Source organism: Phytophthora cinnamomi (genome assembly GCF_018691715.1).
Source record: "Phytophthora cinnamomi strain GKB4 chromosome Unknown Contig23, whole genome shotgun sequence".
Classification (NCBI taxonomy): Eukaryota; Oomycota; class Peronosporomycetes; order Peronosporales; family Peronosporaceae; genus Phytophthora; species Phytophthora cinnamomi.
In genome coordinates, this window is record NW_027150956.1 from 1114782 (window position 1) to 1124790 (window position 10009).

Consider the following 10009-nt stretch of genomic DNA (forward strand, 5'->3'; position numbering starts at 1 on the left):
TTGGCTTCGTTCTTAATGGCGTTCGAGCCACGCGACTTCGCGCAGTGAACATTCAGTATGACCACTTTCATGCGTCGTCTGCTCATCAAGTACCGCCTCATGCGCGATGAGGTCCAGACTCTCGGTTCGTCCGCGGTGGAGTAGTTGTTCCAGGTGCAGAAGGAGAACGCACAGCTCAAGACTAACTTTGCGCAGCTGGATGGACAGTGGGAGGCGATCTGCGAGGACCTGCAAGTCACAGCCGATGCGACAGCGGAGAGGTACCGGTTCGACTTCAAGCGGCTCATGGCGGAGTACGAGACTGAGGCGCGGGCACTCCGGGATCAATTCGCGAAAATGGAGCGTCAACTGAAGACCGCAGGTCTGGTTGCTGACTCGCTGGAGGCTAGATCGCTTAACATGGATCCGGCCATGACCTTCATGAATTGCCATCAGACTCAAGTGACTGGCAATTGGCGTCGTCTGGAGGACTTCCCAAGCACCACAAGGTTGGCACATTTCCTCCTTCTGAATGGAAGACGCTCATCAATGCCACTTGAGCCGATGACCAGTTCGCTATTCCAGGGCCGTACGTCTCCAAGAGTGGCGGCGACACCGACACAGAAGAAAAAGGTGACGGCGGTCCTGACTCAGGTTGTGATGACGCTAGATCTCACGGCAAGCACACAGCGTTCCTGGATCTTACAGGGGACCCTTCATCCGGCGACTCTTCACACGAGGAGCCTCGAGCCACGAAGGCAGGCCGGGCTCTCAAAGCTTCAGCCTTCATCCCGTCCCGTCCAACTCAATGGGGCCCTACGCAGCAGCGTGCGCGTCCTGCGGACTAACATAATCTCGGCGTGCGTGCGCGTCGCTCGCCCGTCTCCCAGTCGTGTGGCGCAAGCTACGCACTGACGTCCCGTTGACCACGCGTTCTGGAATGACATATCCTGCCAGCATGAAGTTGCTCGAAAGCGGGAACACAGCTCACACTCGCTTCATGGCACACGATCTGGCCGACATGCTGGCTCGCATGATGTTCTGGAACATACTGGATGAGACCGACTGGGCGCGTTTCGTACCCGAGATCTACTACCTTCGGGCGGGGAACGTACCAGATCAGTACGAGAGAGACCACAAGCATTTTTTCGGAACTCTGGCCCGACGTGGTGGATCCGACTCCGGGCAACGGCGACTTCCTGCCCCTCGGATCAGACGGTGAAAAAGAGGTCGTCAACGAGAAGCGAGACGCCACGCGGACTCCAAGCAAGAAATCGCAGGCCAAGATCGCTCAGATGGAACGTCGTGAAGCTGAGGTGCAGGAGGCAGGACTTGATGAAGATGTCGACGACGAGGAAGAAGAAGTGTCGTCCACTCCAACTCGGCGGTCCAAGCGCAAGCTCGATTCAGCGTCGTCGCAGTCAGACTATGCACCCAGCACACCAAGGTCCACGAAGAAGAAGAAAGGTCGTCCTGGAGAGACTCGGCGGCAGTCGCCCCTCGCTCGCAAGGCCATGTCTGAATTGAGTCTGGAGGAGATGACCACGATCGCGGTTCAGGGTCCTGGCAACTACCCTTGGCGTCACAAGGGCATCCTGACTACCTTCGCACCCAGTACGGCACACGCGATCGACCAATCTCCATCCTTCCCAGACTACGCCCCCAAGAAGAACAGTCCTTGAGAAGCACTACGACTCCGCAGCGTACAAGGCCATTAAGAATTCAGGGCCTGGCGACAAGAAGTTCCGGCACTGGACTACCCAGCTCCTGTTCCATGATCGGGACGACGTAGATGATGCCGTCCTGGATGTACTGGACGACATGATCAACTTCATGCAGAGGAACGTGTTGCGATTCTGCTCGCGGGCCACTGGGTGACGTTCGAATTGGAGGTGGATGCAGACGAGCAGGCTGAGCGCAAGCGTCTGTGTGATGCTGCGGCCATTCAATGCGCGGCCAAGCTCAAGGCACTCAAGTAGGCCAGCGCCTCTGACACCATGAAGTACGAACGAGGTATCTTGGTCTATCCGGCCAAGGTATGCAACTGGATCCTGAATGATAAGTCCGAGACGAAGTCCGATGGCAAACCATACTCCATGGCTGAGCAGCTCAAGATCCTGGACCGGCGTAAGCCAGCACGTATTCAGTGGACCGGGTCCAAGACCGTCGACGAGTGTATCAAGCACCTGCCTGAGCACATTCGCAAGAAACTACTTCCGGCTCACAAGCGCGTGACCAACTGGGTGTCCGAGGATTTCCGCGACTACGTACCACCTTAGTGAAAATCACTTAACTCCATAATCCACATCCCCCATGATTATTACTTCATCTCCTGCTCATATCATTCACCGCTCGATTCAGGATCTCATGAATCAGCATTCAACATCGTTCTCCAATTGAGTCTGCGTACACATCCAGTGTCGCATTCGCAACGACTTCCATAATTCAGTTTCACAATTCAACAATCACAATCATATCCAAAATCCGTGATTGTTTGAACCATACCGGCCGGAGCACATCGGGATAATCCATCCGATGGACCCCATGTCAACACGATACACTGTACATTCTTATAAGGAAATGACTGTTCTCTGGATTTTATCCAGAGTCCTCGGACGGATGCCACTCAGGTGTCATTATTCTCCTATCGAAATACCTGCCGAATAAGATTTGTTCGGTTCGTCGACGGGCGCTTGACGGGACTGTGATGATGAATTACCTGTGCTCAAACCAAATTATGCTGGTGTGTTGACCCATCCAGTTTTTATTAAGATAAAAAACTATTATTTCAAATAACTTGTACTTCAGTACAATACCTGTGACAGGTAGTTTATCTGATCACTCAAGCGACATCCGCGGATTTTTTCCGCGTTCAAGCAACATGCCGTCCTCGTGGAGGTGAGGGGTAGTCGCCTCCGTTCATTAAGACAAAAGTCGTGCGCCACACGAAGAGAAGCTCTGGAATTTCGTGGCCTGAATAAGCTATGACAAAGCTCTGTTTCGACGGAACAGCTCTGGATTTAATTTGCGTACCGCACAGCACAGCAATAGATATGTTCTTGCTGTATTATAGTACTGCTCGCATCTTTTTTTTTATTGACAGGAAATAAACAAATTGACGCCTTGCCTCGCTTTTTTGTTTTCTCGTAGCTTACGTGGCGTCAACGCGGTCACAGGCAGGCTCTAACAAAGCCGTGCTTCCCCCGCGCACCCTCGTTCCAAATTTGTGAGGCCATGTGACGTGGATGCCTGTGGCCCAGCCAGCTCCGACAAAAGCATTAACACCAGCAAATGCTGCTATTCTCTCAGTGATCATCCTGTGTACAAAAACTTTAAGCTCTGCTGTGTCCAAAGCTGCACGATCAACTTCCCGTGCATTGTGAAGTAGATAGCAAGTGGGCGGCTGAACAAGCAAAGCGAACGTTTATTGTCGTTGAGGCCAACTGGCTGCATTTCGCGTCCTCCACCTCGTCGATATCGTCATTCGCTTCAGCATTAGATTCATTATCATTAACATAACTCTTGGATTCCACTTGACGCCGGAAACGTTTCGACGGTCAATTCGGCTGGAATACACACTGTAGCACACAAAAACTTCAAAATAGGGATATTGCGAAATTCTCGTCCACTTCTACCGCAGCTCATCATGGCGGTCACGCACCAGTTACAGATTACCAAACTAGGCAATCCATGATGGAGGTCACAGTTTCATCTTGCCAAACTAGGCAAGAACCGGGGATGTCACGCACCATAGCGCTCTTGCGTATTATGCATATCATCCAATTCTATTATTCGGGAAAGACATATTTCGGGAAGAATTTTGAGTATACTGCGTTTTGTATGCATCTGATACACGTCACGCCGGTACGTTAACCATGGGGTACGATACATTCCCTACTAAGTACGTTCATATAAACACCGACATCACAATATCTCCCTCCAGGACGGCCGACGGAGACACCTTTGCACGCTGTTGCTCTGCTTAGGCGCATGAACCTGCTTCCTCATCCTGCGTGCGGCAGCGTTTTCCTCTTTCGCTTTCCGTGCTACCGCCCTTTTTAGTATCAGCTTTGTTTTCTCGGACTGACCCTGTGGTTTGTCGTGCAGGTTCACTGCTTGCCAAGCAGCTTTTTCGTTTGGAGCAGACTTTTTGTTGGCCTCTTTCAAGGCTTTTGCGTCAGCTTTAGCATTGATGGCTGCAGCCATCATCTTGTAGTTGAGAACGACGCCGGCCGAGTAGCTTTCATCCACACAGACCCCTTTTTTCGCTTCTGCGGGATTAGTGCGACTGTCGAGGAACGCAGCCGATTAACCACATTCAACGCGTCCACGTCTCCCGTAGAACGTTTTTGCCGTTCTGTAACATTTACCAAGGACGGAGGGGGAACAACTTCACCCATAATCAAGGATAGTTGCGGACGCGAACCACTTGATACGGGAGGTCCGTAGCCCACAATCTTCTTCATCATCACGTAGAGAGACAGCGGAAATATTCAGGACTTTGCAAATCCTCTCTTCGTATTTTCAGTACTGCATGTGTTAATCAGAGGATCGCGTGAAATTCCAGTGATGTTATCCTTCGTAGGCAACATATTGCTGTTCGTTGTGGGGAATGGCCTCAAGGCTTTTAAGTACCCTCGTTTAAAGGAGCCAAACACTGACACATCCAATGGTTGGAGGAAGTGCGAAGTGTGCGCAAGCAGCACGAATAGATACACATTGTTTCCCATGCCATATTGCACGACTTCGAGCTGAATGTGTGCGAAATGGCCACCCAGTATCGGTAGTTGCTGCCGTTCCGGCGGTAAGAACTCGATAAACGACTTGAATCAGTGTAAAAAGAGCTTGCCTATCATATTTGATCTTTTACTCATTCCACAGTGCACCTCATCTTCCGCCTCTTCCAACTAGCTTTGCATACGATTTACACCCTTGAAAATGTACATTGGTGGCATCCGGACACCAGACGCACTGATACAAGGCATAATGCTGGCATATTCGCGGTCGCTGGTAGCCTGGACGTTGGAACGAAGCCCTTAGGGCAAATAACACGTTCGCCACCGTACCCTTGTGGACAGATTCCCGTCTCATCACAGTTCCAGATGTGCTCGGGTTTGTCCAGCAGATCCAGCTCCGTTAGTACTGCTTTCAAATGGTAAAGTACCTCATGACAGCGTCAGCCGATGAGCTTTCAGCTCGTTTCACATCCAAAAATTGAGATCGCCGAACGGAAATATCTGGGTGCTTCGCGATCCATCGAGTGACGTACTTGTCGTTAGGAAAATCGTCTGGTAATGGGCGAGTACCAGTTGCCTCCGCAGTTTGACCAACACACATCGTAGCTCGTCGAAACTGATACCCATTCCGTGAAGAGCTCGATAGTAGACTATCTCAAGTAGCCATCGGTCGCCGCCTTATGAAATGTACAAAAGTTGGTGGCCTGTACGAGCGTCTATAGAGGCGAGGCCCTGGTAGCGCTGCATGAATGGCTCCCTATACGTAGACAGCTGCTGCCTTTTTCAGTGGCATACCGCTGTTGACTGCAGCGAGCGCGGTAGCCCAGGTGTCGGCTGAGACTTTCTTTCGCTTGACCTGCTTCTTTGCCGTCTTCATCATAAAGGGGGTTCTTCTTGGGGACGCTGTGAAGGCTACTGAGGTCGGAGTGATTTGCGGAATGGCTCATTCGAAATAGGATTTTCCAGTCGTTTCGTACAGTACGTGCATCGACGGATATCTGGATGGTTTTGGATCTACTGTACAACAACTTTGACGCCTTTTCGTCCATATTGGCTAGAATTTGTATGTGGAGACATGAACCTGAAATGTGGCTGAACCTGAAATATGTATTTTCCGGATAGCAACTGTCGGATAAATAGCTCAATCGAGCAGCCTTCTCGATCTAGTATTGTCAATCTCGGCCAAATTTGTCTGTCCTGCCCGATTGGTCAAATCGCCCCCAAATCTATGACGCGATGTGATTGGTCAGAAGAAGTTGCAGTTGATTCCGCACTATATCACCGGAATCGCAGATCACTGCAGCATAGCTCTCCCCAAAGTCTTCTTCCGTATACTCTTGCGCAAAACGCGCGCCCCTCTCTTCGTCAAGATACGTAAGTGCATACTTCTAAATTAGCTCCCACGTCGTGTCTGGTCAGTTGATCACTGTCTGAATGCAACCCTTCCTGTTCTAATGATGTAGATTACTGGTGTTCCCTACCCTCACAAAGCGTCAAGATACCGTCACCAAGCATCATGCGCATCCGAACACAGTGCTACATCATCGGTATGGGTTCTACAACCTCGGATTTCTCGTAAGGAGCTGTACCGCCAACGCGATCTGTTTCTTGGGGTCGAATACACGCTGTCAAGAACGTGTCCAGAGCCTTCGCTTTCGTAATCGCCAAACCATATTCAAAACCAAGAAGCTTAACCGTTTTGCCATGCGATGAAACAATCCACTGGTTTCAAACCATATCAGTCTTGGTGCTGTCGACAAGTCTAAGTTGAGCTCCGTCACCTTGAACCACTTCTCCTCTGTAGGTAATCACCTGACCATTTACCACTGTGTTTCATGGCTTGTCCATTAACGCGATGGCCAAACTTCTCCCACATATTGTGCGCAATTTCCGTGAAAGTAGCTCCATTCATTGCAACATCCTTGAGAATATCACCTGATGAATCTCGCTGGCTAACCGTAGATTTAATGATAGGTTGAACCACTAACCGAAATTGATGCCATCCAGTCTGTGATGCCGTTGGTGCAACCAACGCTGGGTGACGGTCGGGTTATTCGACAGGTCATGCAGCCCTTGGGGACGACCCGACGAGAGAAGCTTGTGCGGTTTGTGCTGTACTTGCAGCTGGAGCTGGGTGCACTAAACCAGGCGCATGAGAAGAGCGTGATGGACCAGGACCAGAAGCTGGAGCTATCATTCTTCGAGTCGGACCTTGAATAGAGCGTATTGGGTCAAGCGATACCGATTCTGGGCGTGAACCTTGCACTCGAGAAGAACGCGCTGTACTAGAACTTGGGGTTCGTTGTTGTTGAGAGTGCGCTGGACCAAATACAGAAGTAGGAGTGGTCTGGACAGGAGCTGGTGATTGTGCTGTACGGGCGTTGCAGCTGTCGGAACTCGAGTACTCTCTCGCGTAGACCGTGCTGATCCAAGTGCTGGGGTCAACCGAGTGGACGAAGGTGTTCGAGTTGGTGTGCGTGTTGGGACTGAAGATGTGCTCTGCTGAGGCGTGGATCAGGCTGGGGTAGGAGCTATACGTCGTCAAGGTGGGAATGAATTTGCAGAGGCCGGCGGTGTACGTCGCGTTGGTGTACTAATACGCGCAGGATAAGGCGACACACACGGCGAGAGTTGCGTCCGACCATCGCTATGTGAAGTTGTTCCGCCACCGCGTGGTCTCGCTGTCGTCCTAGACGACGCTCGAGGTCGTGTTGCAGCAGCCATGGTGCCACGTGCGAAATACACTGACAACCTCTCTTGCATAATGTTCTCTATGTTGGATGATAGGTTGATCGATTGCCCGAGCGATTTGCCCGGGGCGGTTAACAAATCGCCCAATCCAATTTGGAGTAGAACGCATAATATTATCATATACATCTGTTCGCACGCTCACCGCAAAATCTAGAGCTGTCCAGGCGAAGCGGGGGTTTGTATTCTAATATTAAATATTATTTTATGTATCGTGCATAAACAGAACGTAAAGCGAGCGGAGCGAGCCGAACCCCACGCCGGTTCTATGCCTTACTATTAAATTTTCTAGTTTAGGGTAACTTCCTTCACAATTCCGGTCATTAGGGTCAAGGAACAGTCCATTCACAATGTTTAGCCAAGGACTCGGAGAGTCAGGTCGAGGGGCGTAGGCGAATCGTGGCATCGGCCTAGAGATGGATCGTACAGGCCATCCCCCAAATAGAGGCGTACATATGAATGGACTAGGACGTAGACCTATGTGACAGATATCCATAGTAGTGAGTAGCGTGAGTGTCAAGGATACGTAAGTGGCTCGCGTTGGATGTCGACGTGCTGCAGGGTCGTTGTAAATGGGCTAGTGAACTGCTTGAGCTGCTGGTACTGCTTGGGCATGGGTAGCCGGCCGCAGGCGAGACTCCTGTGTGAGATCGCGAGAACAATACCGGCGAAGTATACTCCTCTTCGTAGAAGCACCGTCACGTGACGAAAACCAGGTACACTCGGTCGCCTTCAACACAGTCGGTATGACGGACGGTGGCCGCTAACAGACCCAACAGTCGAACAGCGCTCGCATAGCTATCGTCACCAGCAACATTCCCCCGCGCAACACGGACTTGCTCTTGGAGTGGTGAGATTTCGTCGTGGGTTCGCGAGCAACCCCCAAATATAGTGAGCGAGCGCGAACGCGGAGGAGGATAGCCAAGCGGGCCGCTGAATGAACTTGATCGTTGTGCCGCCAAAGAGCAAGTGACCTCTGAATGGCTGTTCCCAATATCCTTCCTACCGTTGGGAAAGCCTACCCGCCAGGGGACTGAATGCTACAGATGTGTGTGTTGGGTTGGAAACCAAGGCGCCTAAATATACAAACACATAACCATTCGGCGAGGAGGAGATTAGATCCCGGTCGAAGCACTGACGCTCGATCTTCTCGTTCTGGGACGGCCTCCACTCAGCGGGAAAACGATTTTCCCCTTCGCCTTCGGCTCCTTGGAAAATCCCCATAGTCAAGTTCCCGACTTTATCCGGACATACATTGCGACGTTTAACACAGTGTACAAAGATGTCGATCGGTTGCAGGAGTTCGCACTGAGACTCGGTCCATACCAAACATACTTTTCGACAAGAGCAAAACACTTCTGGGCCGCGAGCAAACACATAAAGTCGGAACAAAAACCAAACACCTATGCAGAACAAAACGATCAAATTCAGAGCTAAACCAAACAAAAAACTGGTCAGAAGCAAACACGCCTACACTAGGCTTCAATGGAAAGTATATTCCTGTAGTCCACTTCACGTTAGGCATCCTAGGCGATAATCCAGCCAAAAGTCAGTTTGTTCTGCTCGCAGGATCGCAATAATCGGACCATTGGTCAGTTTATTCTGCGCGCTGGTTCACAATAACCGAATCGATAGGACATCATTTGCAATTCGCTCAAGCCTAGCAACAGCGCTAGCTTCACTCATCGTCGACCTTAACGCAGATGGACGCAGAAAAAGCCGCAAGTAGATCCCTCCCGCGTGGACCGTTTTCTCTCAAGGCTCCAATCCGGACACGTTCACGACAGCGCGGCTTGCAGCAATCTGTTGCTCTGTCGCGTACGTATAGCGCGTGCAGCTATGTCAGATGTGCCCAGGAGATCACGAGATGATGGAATGGCGCCTTCGAAGTTCTAGCACTACTTGCACGAAGCTACTGCAGCCCCAAGGAGCTAAAAAGCCACGATGCAGCACAGTGTGGAAGGTCTGGCAGTGCACAAGCTCCGGAGCGTGGCGGATTATGACGACTTCAGTTCCGCACGCATGGGGGGACACCGATTGTGCAGACCAACATCGGGCTATCATTTCCCCTGCTATCAAGAAATACATTGGTGATATGGATGAAACGGGGCTTGCGCCGAGGCACATTTGGTCTGGCCTACGTCGTCACAGCGCTGCTCCACCAATTAACGGTACACCTTCCTCTATACAGGTCGGTCGATGTGTGAGGCATTTGCGGACTAAAAGTGGAGATCGCAACTCAGTCGAGTCGTTGAAAGCTTTGGTGGGTGAATTTCATCTCTCAGCAGCGATTGATGCGGACGAAGCGTTTATGTTTTGGCCCTACTATTGATGACGAAGGTTTCCCGCGTATTGGTAATGAAGATGACCACGATTCGTTGGTTTTAGGGGTGACTACGCTTAGTCTTCTTGAGAAAGTTAAACATTTTCAGCAAGATGACATGTTTGGTTTATTCCATATTGACGCTACATTCAAGGTGAGCGAGATCGGGTATCTGGCAATTAAGTGTGGATTTAACGATTGCTCTCGAAAGTATCATTTAGCA

At 50.8% G+C, this 10009-nt stretch overlaps 4 protein-coding genes across 4 annotated transcripts in view; all 4 read left to right on the forward strand.

Annotated features, from left to right (window-relative positions):
• The window catches only part of IUM83_05136 (leishmanolysin-like peptidase), a gene marked incomplete at both ends in the record, with an annotated part of 47454 nt that extends 46627 nt beyond the window's left edge, over positions 1 to 827 (forward strand). The window contains 2 exons of the mRNA XM_067929254.1: positions 145 to 488; positions 650 to 827. Of these exons, the coding sequence (XP_067794888.1) occupies positions 145 to 488; positions 650 to 827 (522 nt within the window). The remainder of the gene's footprint in view (positions 1 to 144; positions 489 to 649) is intronic.
• A 207-nt stretch (positions 828 to 1034) lies between these two features.
• IUM83_05137 (uncharacterized protein) lies at positions 1035 to 1958 on the forward strand (the record flags this gene model as incomplete). The annotated part of the gene is made up of 2 exons (XM_067929255.1): positions 1035 to 1593; positions 1819 to 1958. 2 exons carry the CDS (start codon positions 1035 to 1037, stop codon positions 1956 to 1958), a joined length of 699 nt encoding a protein of 232 aa, XP_067794887.1.
• An 18-nt stretch (positions 1959 to 1976) lies between these two features.
• On the forward strand, positions 1977 to 2258 carry IUM83_05138 (uncharacterized protein; the record flags this gene model as incomplete). Its single annotated transcript, XM_067929256.1, has 1 exon — positions 1977 to 2258. One exon carries the CDS (start codon positions 1977 to 1979, stop codon positions 2256 to 2258), a length of 282 nt encoding a protein of 93 aa, XP_067794884.1.
• Positions 2259 to 6728: 4470 nt separating this feature from the next.
• On the forward strand, positions 6729 to 6935 carry IUM83_05139 (uncharacterized protein; the record flags this gene model as incomplete). Its single annotated transcript, XM_067929257.1, has 1 exon — positions 6729 to 6935. One exon carries the CDS (start codon positions 6729 to 6731, stop codon positions 6933 to 6935), a length of 207 nt encoding a protein of 68 aa, XP_067794883.1.
• Between the last annotated feature and the right edge of the window lie 3074 nt (positions 6936 to 10009).